General features: G+C 36.7%; 1 protein-coding gene across 4 annotated transcripts; it reads right to left on the minus strand.

The window, feature by feature from the left end:
* Positions 1–1,456: 1,456 nt before the first annotated feature.
* On the minus strand, positions 1,457–4,241 carry LOC149578576 (oxidoreductase-like protein, amino-terminal protein). Of its 4 annotated transcripts, none has more exons than XM_089829957.1 (2): positions 3,799–4,240; positions 1,457–1,630 (listed from the first exon to the last, which is right to left on the minus strand). In XM_089829957.1, exon 1 carries the CDS (start codon positions 4,197–4,199, stop codon positions 3,807–3,809), a length of 393 nt encoding a protein of 130 aa, XP_089686083.1. In that variant the 5' UTR covers positions 4,200–4,240; the 3' UTR covers positions 1,457–1,630; positions 3,799–3,806. The 4 variants fall into 4 exon arrangements, with proteins under 4 accessions (XP_089686083.1, XP_089686096.1, XP_089686086.1 ...); XM_089829970.1 differs by lacking the exon at positions 1,457–1,630 and adding an exon at positions 2,039–2,417 and having other exon boundaries at positions 3,799–4,241; XM_089829960.1 differs by lacking the exon at positions 1,457–1,630 and adding an exon at positions 2,039–2,422.
* Positions 4,242–21,780: the final 17,539 nt, after the last annotated feature.

Genomic DNA, 21,780 nt, shown 5'->3' on the forward strand with positions numbered 1-21,780 from the left:
TCAATGGTGAAACCCTAATATCTTCAAGAAGTCCATCTTCACAAAACTTGCATATACATACAAACTAGGAACCATGGAGGCTCACCTCCCATGCTAGGCCTCTATGAAGCCACCCACCAAACAGGGGAAACAAGATCCAAACCGAATTTCCATTCCAATCTTACAACTGCATGAACATCACATTACAAACTTGAAAAATCCCATCCCAAGGGAATTTCACAAAGGTTCACCAATGGAACCTTGAACATAGGGTGAAGGTGTGCTTTCAAGGAGACTTGCCATATCATATCATACTTGCAATAAACCATTTTTCATGCCCTTTCGGGGCTTTTCACAAATCAACAAGTTCTATGCCCTTTTGGGGCTTCCACAAACATCCTCCAAACATACTTCCAATAGCTATAGCTTCCTTGAAGCCCATACTCTATTAACTTCCTTTCTACACCATTTTTCCTTATCACCCCCAAAGCAAGATATGAATGAATATGGCATACAATGGAGCCCATACTCCAAGGTTCTCAACTATATTTCAAGCCCAACTAAGCCCTTCACCCTGGACTTCTCTTCCCTTCCCAAAGGGTGAGTGAAGCCCTCACACCCATAACAAAACTTGGCATTCAATTCCAAAACAAGGAGATTCAAGAAAGAAAAACCAAGAAATTTCATGAAACACAATGTACATTCATACCACCACAACACAATAAAAAGATTCACAATGGCACAACACAATACCAAAATCTACCATCCAAAGATTCACAATACAATGCAAGATCCCATAACAAATGCTCCATGCTTGCAATTTTACTATGTAATACTAAAAGAAAGAAAATGCACATGGTTTGAAACACCAACCTTGGTCCAAGCTAAGGCAATGATATTTGTTGTAGAGCTCCCTTAGTAATTCTCCAAACCCTAACTGTCTCTAAACTTAGAGAGTGGGTGAACAACCCACTAATTTGACCAAGACTCTCTAATAAGGCCTTCTCACCATCTATTTTAGCAAAGACATCGAGCCACTTCCTCTTACAAATTTGTCTCCCTCTAAATTTGCTATATTTGACTTAGTGGAAACATGGGAGAAAACACATGTGACAACTCCAATTTCGAATTGATGGAAGAATGCATGTGTAAAGGGGGCCCCTAGGCTGTCTAGTCACTATCATGGTCAAAATTAGGTCCCTAACATGTTATACTATCAAATGGGTAGCTCATTTTCACATAAAAGACACTCTTGGACCACCTAATGACCCCTCAAAACCCTAACCAAGTCCAAATTCGAATTTCCTTTAATTGTGACCCATCCTACCCCTTGTCAAGTGGGTTTCCTGCTCATTAACAAGGTACTTAATTTTAGGGTAAATTGCCACTATGATCAAAACCTTAAATGACATGTCAATGCACACAAAATCCAAAGTATCAAGTGACAAATAAAAGCACATTTCACATCACCATGACATGCCCTTAATGTGTCCTTATGATTAAACATTTCCACATACACGCAAACTTACATTTACTAAATAAAATACATCACGACGAGGCTTTTGAATCTTCCAAAGATTCGCCTTGGTTAAACTGTGTTCACATAGGTTTAGAACTTGTTTCCCCCAAAAAAATTCCATGGTTCCACTTCCTGCATATTAAACTCGAGCATCAGTAGTCCAAGGAGGTCATATAAAATATACATCATAAATGCATATAATTTCAAATTTTACAAAATCCCTATTAACATAATTCAAATTAGATTTCCTTTCCTAATCATTTCAAACAAATCATTCAAGATGTTAGAATATCAAATCTGCATATCATAAACTATCATAATCAAATTAACATCTATCTACATATTATAAGTCATCATAATCAATTTAACATTTATCTGCATATCATAAATCATCATAATCCAATTAACATTTCACATCACATTATAATCTAGTTCTATCATGTCATAGAGTTGCATCCATATGTGTTCGATCATCCCATACACAAAATTAGGTTCTTAGTACATATAATAATTGCAAACACTACTGAAATATCAAAATCATTAGATAAAACAATCCACTATCCATCTAAGTCTCAAATAAGTGTCAAAATATCAAAGTCCTCAATATCAAAATGCAAGTAAGAATGTCTATGCTATACGGGTCGAGGTGAGGCCTCACAATATATTACAACTTTGCACACTACACAAGTCAACATTCCATAAGACCATACAAGTTTATTACATGAGGCATGCATATCTATGTGAAATATGGCCAAAAGACGTAACATATGATTACAACCACACTACATGTTCATGTCAAAGGACTGATACCATATGCATTCAATGCTTTTCATCACACCATCCAAATGATAGAGCATGCCACATGCAACATGTATCAACATATTGTGAAGGCCTAGCCAATGCTTGATTTGTTGAAGACCTACACTATACAAAGTACAAGCAAAGAAGAACTGATCAACCTCTTGACTATATGAATGTCATTGTATATATATTCTCCAATCCAATATTTCCCTTCAAAAAATATTTGTGTCTTTTAATGCACTTCATTATTCTAACTTCAAGATTTGTTTTGCATATTATGTAAATTCATAGATTGTCGAGTACTTCACGTGATAATCAAATAAACTCATCCATCTTTAACACTATCATTAGTAACAACAACCTAAATATTTGAATGTGATACTATCCATAACATTTGAAAGCTTAATTTTTTCAATTTTCTAATTCTTACTTTATTACAGATTCTCTTATAAGTGAGAGTCAGAGTCATTTATGACAACTAAGAAAACCAATAGATGGAAAAAAACGAAACAAACTCAAAAAGTCCTTACTACACACTTCCATCCTTAAACCTACACCTACACAGCTGCATACTACATTAATAAACACATCTTGCATACCTCAAAGGAACTCCAATTTTCCAAATATTATTATCAACCTTGATTGTTAACAGGGAAGCTATGAATTTCAACCTCCTCATAACACGCCCCTAAAGCTGCCCATGACACAATCAGATCCAATGAGGGATATAGATTGCAGAGCGCACATGATAACCTCCAAATCTTAATATAAAACAAGTATAGTTTCAAATCATCTCCGACGCACAATTTTATACCATCTTTAAAATCAAGAATTTATAGGATCATTAAACTTCTGACCCATTTACTCTATTCTAACAAGAGGATTCCAATTACAATAGGTTCAAAACCTAAGAGATTTTGATTACTCAAAGGTAAGATGAGATTCTCGATTAAGGGCAGGCAAGTTTATGCATTACACCTCATGAGCATTTGCTCGGGGCCTGCAAACATATACAAGAGGCACCCAAAGATTGTGAAGTTGAAAACCTTGTTAAATTACCACTATTGTTATTAACGGAAAACTAGATCAAGATCGTACGGTCCATAAAATTGATAGTCCTCTGGAACCAAATAGGTAATCATCATATATGTGCCTGCCTTGATACTGTTCGTAACCCTATCTCTCAAGATTTCACTCAAGCCCAGCCAGGCTCAAACAAATAATATTTTTCGCTGCTATAATCTGTTTACTTAGAAAACCGTTTGTTAAACAATTTAAAGCTGTGAAGTCTGCTAGCCTTTTAATTCTAATTGTCATATCCTAAACTGAAAAGAATCGGCAAGTTCCGTCAAAATTTCAAACATGAAAATGAAGAGACCACTAATTGAAAAGAATTTGCAGCCAGCCATTATTAAATCAATGGATCCAGCAAAAATGATGATGAAATAAAGGTTGAACTACACAGATTTGCCCTGAGATGATGTGGATCGAGAAATTACCCCAAAACCTAGTTTTTAGGGTTTGAGCTTGACAGAGATTTGATAAAGGCGTCCCTCTGTGTGTTGTATTCCTGTAATTGATCATAATAAATGTCCCAAACGCAGGTTTCGCATCCGCTTCCACAGCAATCATCAGGCAGGGGTTTCTCTGGAGGCGATCCAATCTCCTCTGCTAACTTCTTTTCCATCTCCTGAGCTAACTTTTTCCCTGAATCCTCTTCCTTCGCCTTCTCTGCATCTACCGTATCAATTTTATCTTTCTCTGCAACTGTCGCACTTTCCATGCCGTGAGCCACTCTGGTTGAGATAGGCAATGGCAAATTGAAATTAGCACGACAAACCCTAGCGCACAAGAAAACGGAGAAAGATGAAATGAACAAGGAATCCAGAAGAATTCGCATTCCTTGTAGTTGTGGCCAATTGATATGCCTTCCAATTATACATATGGTCCAAGGCGGGCTATGTTATTTGACTTCGTAGGCAAACAAAACTAGTAGGCCCACATAAGAATGTAGTGGGTAAAGTGTATCCTTCCCTTTTTGTTTAGGGTTAATACAAATAGGATTAATTCAGTTATTATATGGATGAATGATTTTATTTACGTTTACAAAGTCAAAGTAGTCTATGAGATCTATATATAGTACACACTTTTGGAATAAGGTACTAAAGCCTTCAACAATTTGTGATCTCTTTTATAGATCAGATCTTTGAGAGTTGAATCTTGATCCATAGGTTTGTTGTTGTGTCCAACTTTGTTTCTTCAAAAAAAATGTTTAAATTATTCTTTTTTATGTTAATGATACATTCGACACTCCATGACCAAATGTCACTTTATCTCTACCACTCCCATGTTGCAAAATAGGCAGAGTATTTTTTCCCCATTTTTCTTTAGGTATCATCCATCTACCTATGTCACACTTAAGGTGATGAGAGCTAGTTCTCAATTGAGCTAATAGCATTTTTACTCGTGTAATGTTCCCATGTTTTAGCCTTCACGGTCTCCAAAGTCTAAGTGGAGGATTAAAAAATTAAAGTCATTCAATTAAAATTAAAAGGTGACTTTGTATTAATAGCTTCTAGGGTTTATATTAATTATTGGAAGGACGGAAGCCTCTCGTGATTTAATTAATTATTGCCAGGGAGGAATTTCTAGGGTATGCATTAATTATTGGAAGGAGGAAGCTTCTAGCTCTTGCAATTAATTAATGTTTCAATTCCTTCCAGAAGGATGAAGAAAAGGATAAATAGGGCTAAAAGTCTCATTGCTGAGCATCAGATGATTATAACTTGCATTTGATAAGAGCTTGAATGTGTGAATCACACTCTTTTTTGGCAATAGGGAACGTTCATTCTCTGTTGTAACATTCTAGACGTCATTCCCTTAGGGTTTGGCCTTTGGAATACATCTCTTTGTACTTGATTGTAGCATTTTTTAGAATTAATATAATTTCAGTAGTTGGTTAAGCTTTTGGGCATTCCTAGGTGTCCATTACAGTGGTATCAGAGCTATAAGTCCTACCATCCTGTGGAGATCTTCAACATTTATGTTTGAGCATGTGACAAGGGCTTTATAATTTTTGCAATATTAGAGCAAGACAAAGTAGGAGTTCGGACTCGCTTAATGAACAGGATAGTTTGTTTGTGCAAGGGGACATACAATCCAGTCATATAGACACAAAGGAGACATTCTTTGAACAAGACATCAGCATGGGTGACCAAGATGATAGAAATACCAGTTCCGACCAAGAAAATGTAATATTCAGGTTACTGGGTACATTAGAGGAAGGGCAACGAATGCAATAGGAGCAAAATAGGTGAACGGATATGATGTTGCAACTAATGGCTAGACAGATGGGCATCAATATTAATCCAGGTGATGCCAACAATGGAAACAACAATAATAGGGGTAATGATAATGGAGGCCGAGACAACATTAATGTTAATAATGAACATGACAACAATGGAAATGAGGTTGATAACTTTAGACATGTTGCACGACAAACTTGAACAACCAGCTCAAGACCTCTTTTACCGACCTTTCCACCCAGAGAACCAGTTCAACCGATTAATGAACCACAAATTGTAGAGTTACAAGATCAGTTTAGGAGGGATTGGGAGGCCAGTGGGCCAGAGTTTCAGGCGGATATCTCTCTCAGAGATTACTTGGTCTTGAGGATGAGACACATGCCCAGATCAGGAGGACGAAGTCAAAACTTTGAGTTGAGAAAGAAAGTGGGGAAACTTTCTTTAGCTTATTATGATGCTTTAGGGAAGATGACCACACGAGCTTGGGTGCAGAAGATGGATACATACTTGCAACTGAATCCTATGCCTGAATAGGAGGCTATAAAGTATGCAACTATTCACTTGGATGGACCAGCACATGAGTGGTGGCACCGTGGCATGGTAACTTTGGGAGATAATAAGATCACATCTTATGAGGAGTTCACTGAGAAGCTCATAGAGAGATTTGATACTAGAGATCCTAAATTACAGTTTAAGGAGCTGGCACAACTCAAGCAATGGAGATCAGTTGAAACATATATCAATGAGTTTCAGAGGTTAGCTGTGTTGGTCACAGATATTTTAGAGAGGAGGTTAGTAGTGTTGTTTATGGATGGACTCTCAGAACCCTTGCGAGGTTGGATCAAGGGACATGACCCAGGTACGTTGCAAGAGGCCACTAAAAAGGCTCGTGACTTAGCACCTTCTTCATTTAGGAGCAGATTTCAGCAAAAGGATTCTTATATGAAAAAGGAAAAGGAGAAGGACAAAAAACCTTTTCACAAGGATGTTCAGCCCAAAAGAGATAAGTTGGATAATGACACCTTGAATGATTTAAGAAAGAAAAAGTTATGTTTTCATTGTAGAGAGCCTTGGGATTTATCTCATAAGTGTCCACTCAAGGCTAAGGCAAATCAAATGGAGTATTTCTCAGTAGAAGAGTCACAGTCAGAGAGAGAGGATCAACACTCAAATTCAGATGATGATAGCACTACAGAGGAGAGCAGCATTCTTGAGGATGAGAAGTCATTAGCACGATTAACGGGGGCTCAGAAGGCAATCACATTTAAGGTCAGAGGTACTATCCAAGGGCAAAAAGTGATCTCACTCATTGACGCTGGGGCTACACATAATTTTATAGATGCACAATTTGTAGCCAAGAGAGGCCTACAGACTAAGGAGCACGCCAAATTTAGAGTTATGGTAGCTAATGGTATTAAACTATTATGCACTCAGAAGATATCTAATCTTCACATCAAGTTTGGTTCAGCATGAGGGAAGAATTGTGGTACTTAGAGGACTTTCAGATGGGAGTTGCAGAGTAGTTTCCTGGAGGAGAAAAAACTTTTTCGGCATAGTAACATAGAGTGGGCAGCAGAATGCTTCACTATGCCAACTTCACAAGAGCCACATGTGAAGAGTCATCCACCAGAGATTCAGGAGATATTTGACAGGCACACTAAGGTATTTGGCAAGATTTCGCATGGGGTTCCTCCTAACAGAGGGATAGAACATGTTATTGAGCTTGAAGAGGGAGCCAAACCAGTCATGATTACTCCCTATCGTCATCCTAAGAAACATAAGGATGAGATAAAGAAGGCAATTAAGGAGTTGTTGGAAATTGGACATATCAGGCCTAGTAAGAGTCCCTTTGCTTCAACAGTAGTGTTGGTAAAGAAGAAGGATGGGACAATGTGCATGTGCATTGATTATAGGGCATTAAACATGAAGACCATTAAGAACAGATATCCCATCCCATGAATAGATGAGCTAATTGATGAGTTACATAGTGCATGTTTTTTTACAAAGATTGATCTATGGTCAGGGTATCATCAGATTAGGATGAGGGAGGAGGACATTGAGAAGACAGCTTTTCGGTGTCACTATGGCCACTTTGAGTTTTTTGTTATGCCATTTGGGTTAACCAATGCCCCTGCTACATTCCAAAGTTGCATGAATCAGGTATTTAGGGAGCAGCTTAGGAGATTTGTTTTGATTTTCTTTGATGACATTTTAGTTTTTAGTAAGACTTGGGAGGAGCATTTACAACATCTTGAGATGGTGTTGTCTACCTTGGAAAAAGAATCATTGTATGCCAAGGAATCTAAGTGCGAGTTTGGGATGATCGAGCTACTATATCTTGGACATATTATCAGTGCAAAGGGAGTTCAAGTAGATCCTGAAAAGATTAGGGCTATTGTTGATTGGCCTACTCCAAAAAATCTTACACAGCTTAAGGGATTCCTTGGTCTCTGTGGATTTTACAGGAGATTTGTTAAAAGATTTTCACAACTCGCTACACCCTTGACAGACCTTACCAGGAAAGGGGCCTTCACATGGACAGAGACAGCTCAGAGAAGCTTTGATCATTTCAAGAAGGTGATGTCATCATGTCCAGTATTAGCTCTACCAGATTTCACAAAGCCATTTGAGCTTCATTGTGATGCATCAGGAGATGGGATCAGAGCAGTCTTGATACAAGAGAAGCATCCCATTGTTTTTGAGAGCAGGAAGCTCTGTGGAGTGGAGAGAAGCTATTTATATGATCTAGAGATGTTGGCTATAATGCATGCATTGGCTAAGTTTAGGTCCCACCTAGTTGGGGGAAAGTTTGTTATCAAAACCAATCACAACAGCATCAAATACTTCATGAATCAATATGATTTGAATGATAGACAACAAAAGTGGATTACAAAGTTGCAGGCTTATGACTTTGACATTGAGTTTGTCAAAAGTAAGAAGAATGTGGTTGCAGATGCCTTATCCAGGAGGCCTCATATTTGTGCTCTAGCTGAGATTACAGGAGTTCTAAGAAATAAGATCATAGAAGAATATGCAAGGGACACTTGGGCTTCTGGAGTAATTGCAGGCACCATACATGATATCGCTATGTGGTGTTGGATGGGTTGATAAAGTTTCAGGGCAGGACATATTTGATTCCTTCATCACAGTATAAGGAAGTAATACTGAAGGCATTTCATGATGCACCTATAGCTGGACATCTAGGGGTCTTTAAGACCTACAGGCAGATCCATGAATAGTTCACATGGAAAGGGCTCAAAGATGATGTTCAGAAGTATGTCAGGGAGTGTACAATTTGCCAGCAGAATAAGGGAGAGCACACATATCCTGCAGGGTTGTTACAACCTTTTCCCATTCCAAATAGGAAATGGGAAAGTATTTCCATGGACTTCATCACTGGGTTACCACAAGTACAAGGGAAAGATTGCATCTATGTGATATTTGACCGACTGACGAAGTTTGCTCACTTCTTTGCTATTCCATCCACTTATACAGCAACACAGGTGGTTGATCTTTTCTTTAGAGAGATATTCAGATTACATGGGCTACCTACTTTCATTGTTAGTGATAGGGATAGTAAATTCATAAGCACTTTTTGGCAAGAGATGTTTAGGTTGTGTGGTACTAAACTTACACCTAGTACTAGTTATCATCCAAAGACAGATGGGCAGATAGAGATTGTGAATAAATGGGTGGAAGGATATCTAAGGAACTATGTGACTACACAACAGAGGGCTTGGGTCAAATGATTACATATGGGGGAGTACTATTATAAAACCACTTATCATATGTCCATTAAGATGACTCCATTCATGGCACTGTATGGTTATGAAGCACCTAGTTTCATGGATCTAGTTTTGGGAGATAGTAGAGTGCCCAAAGCAAAAAACTTCTTGCAGGATAGTCAGGATATTTTGAGGGTGCTCAAGGAGAATATATAGCAAGCCCAAAATCAACAAAAATTGTATGCTGACCAGCAACTGATAGAGCGTAGTTTTGAAGTTGGGGATATGGTTTACCTGAGGCTACAACCATATAGACAGTCATCACTCAAGAAAAGTGGAGCAGAGAACTTGAAGCCTAGGTTTTATGGCCCCTACAAAGTGATCCGCAAGGTGTGTGAGGTTGCTTATGAGATAGAGCTTCCAGAAAATAGTTGGGTGCATAATGTGTTTCATGTGTCAAGGCTTAAGAAAGCCATCAGACAAAGAGTTGTGCCTTCGGTAGAATTACCACCATTAGATGAGGAGGGGAAGCTTGTATTAATTCCTGAGGCTATTCTGGATACTAGGGAAAGGACTCTGTGAAGCAGGTTGATTAAAAAATATTTAGTCAAATGGAAATATCTGCCAGAGGAAGATGCTACTTGGGAGAGTGAGCAGGTACTACAAAAAATAGGACTAAGATTGCTTGAGGGAAAGCAATTTCAAGGAGGGCGGACCTGTAATGTTCCCATGTTTTAGCCTTCACGTTCTCCAAAGTCTAAGTGGAGGATAAGAAAATTAAAGTCATTCAATTAAAATTAAAAGGTGACTTTGTATTAATAGCTTCTAGGGTTTATATTAATTATTGGAAGGACGGAAGCTTCTTGTGATTTAATTAATTATTGCCAGGGAGGAATTTCTAGGGTATACATTAATTATTGGAAGGAGGAAGCTTCTAGCTCTTGCAATTAATTAATGTTTTAGTTCCTTCTAGAAGGATGAAGAAAAGGATAAATAGGGCTGAAAGTCTCATTACTGAGCATCGGATGATTATAACTTGCATTTGATAAGAGCTTGGATGTGTGAATCACACTCTTTTTTGGCAATAGGGGATGTTCATTCTCTGTTGTAACATTCTAGACGTCATTCCCTTACGGTTTGGCCTTTGGAATACATCTCTTTGTACTTGATTGTAGCATTTTTTAGAATTAATATAATTTCAGTAGTTGATTCAGCTTTTGGGCATTCCTGGGTGTCCATTACAACTCGCCATTTAGTGTTTCTCCTATGTAGTTTCTCCCTCGTGATCTCCACTGGGATCGAACTTTTTGACATAATAGACTTACATACAAATATTTTGTTTTGACGTATGCACCCATCTTGAATTTTTCCCTCATGAGAAATTCCCTTTCTTCACTAGTATCTAAATATTCATGTATATTAACATATCATTTCTCTATCGGTGTGTCATTTTTCTTATCCATGTATTTCCTTCTATCTAGTCTTACCTCCAAAATCATCTTAAGCCAATTATGATGATTTATATTCTCCTTGAATTCTTCTGTTTTGTACATTTCCCAATTAAGTGTTGAGAAAATTAGTCCAAAGATATTTGTACTCATTCACCACCAAAAGCTTTTTTTTAAACAGTCTAGTAAACAACAAAAGGCCTCACCACCTTGCATATTCCATAATTTTTTAACCAAGAACCTAAGGCTAACACCATGGTCAATAATAAATATTTGGTCTAAAACCAACCTACACTTAATCTCTTTTTCCTTCTATTTCTACCCAACTATTAGTTCCACTCTTAACCATGCTTCCAAAAAGTTTCCCAAGGAGGGGGCTTAACCATAATAGTGTGGTAATTTGATGGACTATTTATAGCATTGTTTTTGTGAAAGGGAATCACAACGTTGGCTATCTAATTTTTGGGGAAGCCCTCTTGAATGATATTGTTGAAGATATGATTGATATAAGGTGCAAGTACATGAATGACCTATTTTAAGTGTTTTTCGTGTAGCCCATATAAGTCTTATGTCATTTCCCATGTCATCCTTTTTAGCCCCTTTTTTATAGCTTCACTATTGAAAAAGTAGCAATCACATTGATTATTGAGGGTTTATGAGTTTATAGTATTTCTATTCATATAACATCTTTGCATATTCAAGCCATTGACACCCTATTGTTAGGATAAACCACGGACATAAATAAAAACTACATGCAAATATAACCAATAACAGAAAATAATAGAACACATAGAAATGAACACAAGGCACCAAGATTTAACGTGGTTCACCCAATCCCTAGGCTACGTCCACCAAACAACAAGTCCGATCTTATTACAATCTAGTGATTACAACCTGATTACAATCTGTAATCCCTTACAGCTCAATACCGCCGCAAGAACCAATTTCGTATCACAACATTATGAAAAAATACCCAACCCTAAGCCCTTTTATACAAGTATTAAACCGCTTTAGGGTTATAACATGTCGGCCATATGTCAGCCATAATATGTACAGTACTTTCCTGATCAGTCACCACAATCTAACAATCTCCCACTTGGGGACTGATCAGGCTCCACACTAAACAACAATCTCCCACTTGGAGACTGATCCTGTAGCAATACCACTACCACATGGGGCTCCCACTAGATCAAACCATCCTGGACTCTACTGTTCTTTTATTCATGTTCAGTCTAAAAGACCAACCGAAGCTGAAGAGGAGTTCAACTTCTCCCTTGTTACAACCTTTTTCAACATATCTGCTGGATTGTCATTGGCATGTCTCTTCTCCAGCTTTAACTGTCCATCCTCCAAAACTGACTGAATGAAATGGTACCACAACTGTATGTGTTTGGTCTTAGAATGCAGAGCTGAATTCTTAGCAAGATGAATGGCACTCTGACTATCTGTGAACAAATAATTATCCTTCTGAGGATGTCCCAATTCTTCCAAGAAGAACTGAAGCCATATCATCTCTTTGGCTGCCTCTGTAGCAGAAACATACTCTGCCTCTGTAGTGGAGAGAGCATTAATCTTCTGTAACCTAGAAACCCAGCTCACGGCTGCCCCACCAACAGTAAAGACATAACCTGTAGTACTCTACCTGGTATCAATATCCCCAGCCAAATCTGAGTCAACATAGCCCTGTAAATCAGTAGTAGAGCCCCCAAAGTGTAAACACTTATTGGATGTTCCTCTCAAATATCTGAGAATCCACTTGACAACATTCCAATGCTCAAATCCTAGATGACTCATATACCTGCTAACGACTCCCACTGCATGTGCAATATCTGGCCTAGTGCATACCATAGCATACATCAAACTTCCTACAGCTGAAGCATAGGGTACCTTGGACATCTTATCATCCTCTTCCTGTGTCTTGGGACACATCTCCTTAGTCAATTTCAAATGACCAGTTAAAGGTGTGCTGACAGCTTTAGCATTCTCCATAGAGAAACGTTGCAACACCTTCTCAACATAATCAGCTTGAGATAGCATCAATGTTCTGTTCTTCCTATCTCTGCAAATATTCATACCAAGGATTTGTTTTGCTGCCCCCAAATCCTTCATAGCAAATGCATGTGCTAATTGGCGTTTCAGCCCCTTAATATGATCCATGTTAGACCCAGCTACAAGCATATCATCAACATATAAACATAAAATAATGTAGCTATCATCATCCAACCTCTTAAAATAAAAACAGTAATCTGAATGACACCTATTATATCCATGCTCATGCATAAAACTGTCAAATTTCAGATACCATTGCCGAGGTGCTTGCTTCAAGCCATATAAACTTTTCTTCAATTTGCACACTAAGTTCTCCTTACCTTTGACCTCAAAACCCTGTGGCTGAGCCATATATATTTCTTCATCCAAATCACCATGAAGAAAGGTTGTTTTAACATCCATCTGCTCTAAATGCAAATCTTCAATAGCCACAAGACTTAAAACAGTACGAATAGAAGTCATTTTAACAACAGGAGAAAATATCTCATCAAAATCAATTCCCTTTTTCTGTGCAAATCCTTTTACAACTAACCTGGCCTTAAATCTTTTCTTACCTCCTTCCTCTTCTTTCAACCTGTAAACCCATTTATTCTATAAAGCCTTTTTACCTGCAGGCAACTTGCACAAATCCCATGTCTTATTTTTCAGCAAAGAGTCCATTTCATCTTTCATTGCAGACTCCCACTGAATCTTAGTATCCACCTACACAGCTTCATCATAACTTTCAGGTTCACCAGCATTAGTAAGTAAAATAGAATACAAAGAGGGAGAAAACCTTTGTGGAGGTCTAATTTGCCTTGTTGGCCGTCTAACATTCACTGGTGTGTGTGGTATTTGTTGTTGCAGTTGTTGCACATCATGAGGAATGGCTGGAACATTAGCTTTTGGAGTATCATCCAGCACTACATAATCATCTTCTTTCTTCTCATGTTGCTGCAACAGATCTTTGTGCAACACTTTCTCATTGAATATGACATCCCGACTTCTAATAATTTTAAGATTTTCAAAATCCCAAAGCCTATAACCAAATTCATTAATGCCATATCCAACAAAGACACATTTCTTTGATTTAGCTTCTAGCTTGGTTCTATTTTCAAAGTCTATATGAGCAAAAGCTTCACAACCGAAGGTCTTGAGAAAAGAATAACTCACCTTCTTACCAGTCCATGCTTCCTCTCGAATACCATAGCCCAAAGGAGTAGAGGGACCTCTATTAATCAAATATACTGCAGTATTGACAACCTCTACCCACATGTGTAAGGGCAACCCAGCATGCAACCTCATGCTCCTTGCGCGCTCCATTATAGTCCTGTTCATGCGTTCAGCCACTCCATTTTCCTGTGGAGTCCTTGGAATAGTTTTTTGTCTATGAATACCATTAGTGGAGCAATAATCTTCAAATTCATGATTGCAATACTCACCACAATTATCAGATCTGAGACATTTTAATTTCTTACCAGTCTCATTTTCAACTAAGCATTTCCATTTCTTAAAAGTTTGAAATACATCAGATTTCTGTCTAAGGAAATAAACCCATACTTTTCTAGTTGCATCATCAATAAATGTAACATAATAATGAGAGCCACCAAGGGAAGATACCTGGGCTGGTCCCCATACATCTATATGCACAAGCTCTAATTTCTCCTTTTTGTTTTCCTTCCTTGTCTTTACAAAACTCACTCTCTTTTGTTTTCCATACACACAACTTTCACAGAAATCCATATTCACACATTTTAGACCTGGTAAAACTTTCCTTGAATGAAGTACTTTCATACCTTTCTCACTCATGTGCCCAAGTCTATTGTGCCACAGCGCTGTATCAGAATCTACAGCAGCTATTTGTTCTCCCTGCTCAACTGCAGTAATTGTTCCTGAATATTCATTTTTCTCTGAAACAATCAAAGTAGAAGGAACAATATGACCTGTACAAAGATATAAGGTGCCTACTTTCACACCTTTTGCTACTACAAGGGAACCTTTTGAAACCTTCCAATTTTTATCATTAAAAGTAACTACACAACCCTCATCACCGAGTTGCCCTACTGAAATTAAATTTCTACTTAGTTTTGGAACATGTCTTACCTCATGTAGTAGCCAATGATTCCCATTCTGCAACTTAATCTTAATTTTTCCCTTTCCAACAATCTGATAGGGTTCATTATCCCCCAAATAAACAAGCCCAAAATCCCCTTGGACATAATCAATGAAATAACCTCTATGAGGTGTAGCATGAAATGAAGCAGCAAAATCTAAAACCCACGAATCATCAACACTCTCTAAAGACAGAAGCAAAGCATCCTCTTCGGATTTGTTACTTAGCACATTTGCCTCCTTGTCTCCATCTGATTTATCTCCTTCATTTTTCTTTCGATTCCAGCAATCTTTCTTTTTGTGCCCTGGTTTCCCACAGTACCGACAATCATTTGGTCCTCTTGATTGAGATCTCCTCCCCTTTGACTTTCCTCTTGATTTCCCACGATTTCCAGAGTTACTTCCTCTTTCAGTCATTCTGCCCCTGCTTTGTGCATTTAAAGCACTTCCTGATGTAGATCCACCTGAGGATTTTCTACGAGTTTCCTCACTTAAAATAACACTGATCACATCATCATATTTTAGGGTACTAGATCCAGGAACAGAATTACTCACTGCCATTACCAAGCCATTCTAGCTTTTAGGCAAAGAACACAAAATCAAGAGAGCCCTAATTTCTTCATCAAAATTGATACCCACAGAAGATAATTGACTAGTAATAGTATTAAAATCATTTAAATGATCTGCAACAGATCCACCTTCTGCCATTTTCATATTAAATAAACACTTCATGAGAAATACCTTATTTGAAGCGGAGGGCTTTTCATACAGTGTCGCTAGGGTTTTCATCAAATCTTCTGTCGTCTTTGCTTTTGTAATATTAAATGCCACCGATGGTGCCAAGCATAACCGAATGCTTCCGAGTGCCTTTCTGTCCAAAAGATCCCATTCAGCCTCTGACATAGTTCCCTGATTCTTGGCTTTTCCTTCCAACGGCTTCCATAAATCCTTCTGATATAAATAGTCTTCCATTTGCATCTTCCATAACTGGAAGTTCTGCCCATTAAACCTATCAACCCTCAACTTACCCTCATCTACCATCGCTCCCACTCAACTGTGAGACTCCCACTTAACCGTGAGACTTTCCTGCAGAGGATAACTGAAAGACAACCTTGCTCTGATACCACTTGTTAGGATAAACCACGGACAGAAATAAAAACTACATGCAAATATAACCAATAACAGAAAATAATAGAACACACAGAAATGAACACAAGGCACCAATATTTAACGTGGTTCACCCAATCCCTGGGCTACGTCCACCAAACAGCAAGTCCGATCTTATTACAATCTAGTGATTACAACCTGATTACAATCCGTAATCCCTTATAGCTCAATACCGCCGCAAGAACCAATTTCGTATCACAACATTATGAAAAAATACCCAACCCTAAGCCCTTTTATACAAGTATTAAACTGCTTTAGGGTTATAACATGTCGGCCATAATATGTACAGTACTTTCCTGATTAGTCACCACAATCTAACACCTATGATATCAGTTTCTATTTGTTTTCTCCTTTGTTGCAACACTTTCCAAGAGCTTTTGGGATTTTGCTTTCTAATGATGATTATTTGCATCCTTCTTTTGTTCACATGTTTTCCTATTTTACACCTTTATAGTTTTTTCATACTCTTATTCCTTTCTTTCCTTACCTATTTCACCTTCTTGCAAATCCATTATTTATTTTTACTAATATACGCTCATCGTCAAACTAAGGTTTTTTTAGGAAAGTATCATTTGCTTGTCCTTAGGGTTTAGGTATCTTATGTTCATTTAGTGCCTTTTAAATGAAGGGAACTAATGCATCTTTACTTACATAGTGATGTTTCATATAATTGAAATTATTCTCATATTCTCGATGCATGTGTATATGAATGACCATATTTAAATATATTAGGTTATGTTATAATAGTATCCATGTTGGGCATTCTCCTATCTCTAGTCCCTTTAACCTTTAGTTGCATTCTTGTTAGAAAATTGTATCATCTGTAACACTTTAACCATAATTTGTTTTGCAAGTGAAGCTTCTTAAATTTGATCATGCTTTCATACAATTTAATATGATCATGTTGTACAAAGTGCATAAGCCTAATAATTATATCTCATGGTGTATAGCATTGCTCTTGTTGTCTTGTTAAGTTCTTTAGCAAAATAGGTCATACCCCTCTTTGAATCACAATGGGCCACCTTTTTCTTTTTAGTTTCTTTTATAATTAAGGACTTGTATTTCTCCTATCCTAGCATTATTGCCTCTCTTTTTTTGGACTTTCCCCAGGGCATTAAACATAAAAAAGTCCCTTTTTTTTTATGCATATGAATTTCTCCATTCTAGATTCCTCTTCTTATATGCTTGCACCAAATTATATCTAAAATTACAATGTGGGAGGTAAAAGATGTTATTATTTTACTCTAAAATGGTAAAAATGGAATGAAATTATTATATGGTAGAAGATAGTTTTTGATTAAGAGAAAAAAAAAGATTTGAAGGGATCATGAAACCCTTTACTAAATCAAGTCGTTAAAGATATACCATTTGAGCCCAACAACATAGAGCAACAATAAAAGGATAGGCTAGAAGCAAGACAAAAGCCAACTATTAGAACCCAAAAGCATTAGGCAAATCCACTGAAAGCCAACAAACAAAACAAAAAATAAATAGAGACTAGGACCATAAACAAACTAACTAAGAAACTTAAGAAGCTCAACAACTTCTATCTTGAGTTTCTCCATTTTATCAACAACCTTCCTAATATATTGAATCTCCTTAGCAATAAGTTGATCCTTATTTTTGGTGCTAGATCTAGTCCTTTTGTTGGGACCATAGGTAATGTACCAAAGATTGTCTTTCTTATCTCCTAGCTAAATGATGGCTTTATCATTCACTAAACTCTCCATCTTTCCTTGCAAGATCTTGATATGTTTTATAGAAGCCTTTAGAATTTTGTAACTTTGATCACTGATGCTCCTTAGAGAAACCCCAATGCTAGTGTTCTTGTTTTCCAAAGTGGAGACTCTATCCTTAATCTCAATAAATCTAGAAACATCCTTATCCTTTTTGATAATCTCTTAATTGTCACCAATACACAAGTGAACACCTTCAATGGAGTCATTTCCCATCATTGTAGCATCAAGGAGATCCAATTTACTCTCCATGTCCCGCAACTTCAAATTCAAAAGCAATCCTTTGCTTAGGAAACCTTAACATATAGTTATTAACATTATCAGTATAAATATCCAATTCTCCCTAACTGGAGAGACATCCGTATTTGGTATTTCTTCATCCTCCAAATCTTTGCACCTAACATCCAAAATTATTATTATTATTTTTTTTTCGGGGGGGAGGTTGAGGGAGATATTGATGTTCCTAGTAACATGGGCCCTTTTCTTCTTTTTCTCTCTAGCTTCCTCTCTATCAGTTTCTATTTCCTCGTCATTTTCATTATAATCCTCTTTTGAAGACACATTCCCTTTCTCACTCATTTTCTTCTTCATTACTTTCTTCAAGGTCTTCAAAGCACTTTTTCTCTTGGAAGAGGAACTTTGAGCCTTCCATTTTCTTTCACTAAACTTAACATCATCCTCCTCTATTTTAGAATTCCTACTAATCTCTATATCAGATAAATCATCATCATCAAGAAAATTTAAGGCCTTAGTATCATCCCTAGACTTTGAATTCTCTTCGATAGAGGGCCCAATAGTAGCCTTACAATACTCATAGATAAGAACCATGAGACCATCATGGATGGAAGGGTTAGTGAGCTCTTGTGTCTTAATTCCATTAATGTTGGTTTTCAGGGAATTGTAGAGGTAATAGGGGATATAAACCTTCTTATTTTGACAAAAGTTATCAAACAATACAAAATGATAAGTGCATACCTTAGACAATATCCCATCTAGGATAACATATTGCATGATATCCCTAAGAACCATTCTCCAAATTTTCTTAATGGCATGGGGAGGGTAATAAGATTTATCCATTTTAACAAGAGATTCCTTCTCCTCTCCATCCTTTAAAATTTCTCCCAGAAAAGCTTTAGAAAATTTCCTATCCTATAGAATTTCTTCCCAATGGACGTTATGCAAATAACTATGAAAATAACCTCTTCATCTACTATATTTTTCCTTCCCCCAATAACTAGAGTACCCTCATCCCAATTTTTATGAAAAAACCTAGTAATATTAGGCTTACCTTAGTGAAAATACTCCATGAATGGGGTAAGGCCACCCATTTGCAGAATTTTCTAGACCTTGGTTCTCACCTTCCAAATGACACATGAGTTAGGATCCCTTTATCTCCTTTGACCTCCCATTTTTAAATCCACAATACATGAAACTTTAATCTCAATAGCAAGGCAAACAATGATATGGAGAGTGTAAATGAAAGCTTCACCTTTAACCCAAAACTCAAGGAATTTACCTAGAAAGTGTGTAAAATAAAGAAGCAATTATTTCAATCCCTGAAAAAGGAAAAAAACCTTTCCTAATTCTCATTACTTCAAAATTGATAAGATATTATAATCATCATTAATTTCTCCTTTTCCATGTACCCTATCATGATTGAGACAAGTCTTGACATCAATAGGGAGATCACTCTCATTATGCAACATCGTATAAGTGCTTCATATAATCATCGCACTAGCCAAAGAGTCTATCATAGAATTTGATTCCCTAAAACCATATGATATATAACTCCTTTCAAATGAGTTTAATATATCTTTAGCATTTCTAATGATGTTGTAAATGGTCCATGAAGTGGGGATAAGGTCCTTTAAACATCCAAAAATATTGTTAGAGTCACCCTCTAGGAAAAATTTAGCGAATCTTAGGTTCTTATCCAAATTATGGACTTGAAGGGTCACCATTGCTTCAACAAGGTGGTTGGTTTGAGATCCCACTACCGCTATATTGTAGAAAATAATTATTCACTAGCTTGGATGGAAAAACTAGAAACCTAGACTTACCTCCTCTTAACTTGGATGGAAGATGATCCACTAAGATTAATAATGTACAAGTGTTGAATGGATGCAAGGATCACTTGCTAATATGGAAGATTATTGTGAAATTTTAAGTGAAGAATGCAAGATCTAGGGCTAGGTAAAGAGAGAAAGAAGATTTCTACATACATAGATAGTTAATAGACTGATAACCCAATTATGAGATTGAATCTGGAAAATAAAGACATGGACCGTTATAATTTTAGCTTACTCTACAACACCCCCAAGATCCAATGAAAGCTAAATCCCACAAGAGAACGGAAAGATAGTTGCAACAAGATGTAATAATAATATTATTTATAACAAACATGAATAAAATGCACATAATGAGCCTACTTGTATGGGAAATAAAATAAGAGACTATGATAAAGAAAATGTAAGATATCACCCACACAAGGTATTCTTATATGGAGCCTAATAAAATTCAAAGGTTAAATTTCCCTGCATTTATCGGTGCAGTTTCCCCCCAAATTATTTATTAAGCATCAGGGGGAAGTACCCCTTTCTCAAATAAATTTTATTGTTTTACAAAGGCATCATGAGTTAATTTTCTATTGGATGACATATTTTAGCCCTATTTTTTTAATTGACAATAGTCTTTAGAAAATGACTTAGGTTTAGGGTTTTTCATATGGGAATTTAGTAGCATTTTGTACAAGCATCAAGTTGCAAGGGATTGTTGGGTGTAATTGGTTTAATTTGATAAATAATAATATTAAAATCTCTATTTGGTGGATAAAGATCAAGATTGGTTGAACCAAGTTAAATTATTTGTGTATTAATATTTTTTTTTTTGTGTGTTTTTTATTCCTACTTTTTATTTATTGAATCTACATTTAGTTATTAGGTATGATATATCTTCTAATCGTAACACAAGGTGAAATCACATGTCCACAAAAGGTGGATCATTTTCCATTATGCAATGAAGTGTGTCCAACATAGGGAGGATAATAATGTGATAAGTGCACTAAAGGTGAACCTCCCACATAAAGTGAAATATGATAACAATTATCACATGAAATTTCTCCTAAAACATGTACAAACATAGGTGTAAAATCCATGGTGTCTCATATACAAACTACGAGGTGATTTATTATCCTAAGTAAACTCAATTAAAGTATAATTAAGAATATTTAATTACACAAACTCCCTTTGCCCCCAAGTGAAACTTAGGGGAATACACTTAAACTCACAATACAAAAAGGACCCTGACTACTAGGTCATATTAGGTTTGCATGTACAATTAAAAATAAATGAAATGTCTCATAAAGAGGGGAGATAAAATCTTATGGGAGGAAATGCCCCTCCAAAAAAGAGATAAACATAAACAAGGTGCATGCATGTATGGACGACACAAAATATCCTACAGACTACATACTATTGGTAACTACAAGCATGGTAAGGTACTCAGAGGGGGGTGGGGGTTGAATCAGTACCTTGACTATTTCACTTTAAAACACTTTCTTTCTTTTAACCAATAGCCAACTTAAACAATTTAACCAATAGTGTTATTCATAACCTTCTGAGTATATCGATAGTTAGTGAATTCCCATCAACAAAATAAAATATTCAAACCATATACTTAAAACACATAACACAATAATTTTGGTATCACAAAAAGCCCTTGGTCAGAGGGAAAAACTATGGTGGGGAAGATACCCACAACTCATCACTACAGTAACAAGGTGTCTGATTAAGAGCTTTACAATAATGTCATATTCTTAATGACTACACTCTATTAAAAGTGTCTAATACCCTGCTAAAAGTATCAAAAGATCCTATTATACACTACTCTATTAAGAGAACTTATCGTACTCTTACAGTGTTTACTTGATTAAAGGATTTACATAATGAGTTCAAAATAGAA

The sequence above is a fragment of the Cupressus sempervirens genome, chromosome 1 (genome assembly GCF_028749045.1).
Source record: "Cupressus sempervirens isolate cs-2001-9-10 chromosome 1, ASM2874904v1, whole genome shotgun sequence".
NCBI lineage: Eukaryota > Viridiplantae > Streptophyta > Pinopsida > Cupressales > Cupressaceae > Cupressus > Cupressus sempervirens.

What these genes read in the sequence shown, in the direction of transcription:
- LOC149578576 (XM_089829957.1), bottom strand. Translation starts at nt 4,199, where the DNA reads ATGCGAATTCTTCTGGATTCCTTGTTCATTTCATCTTTCTCCGTTTTC.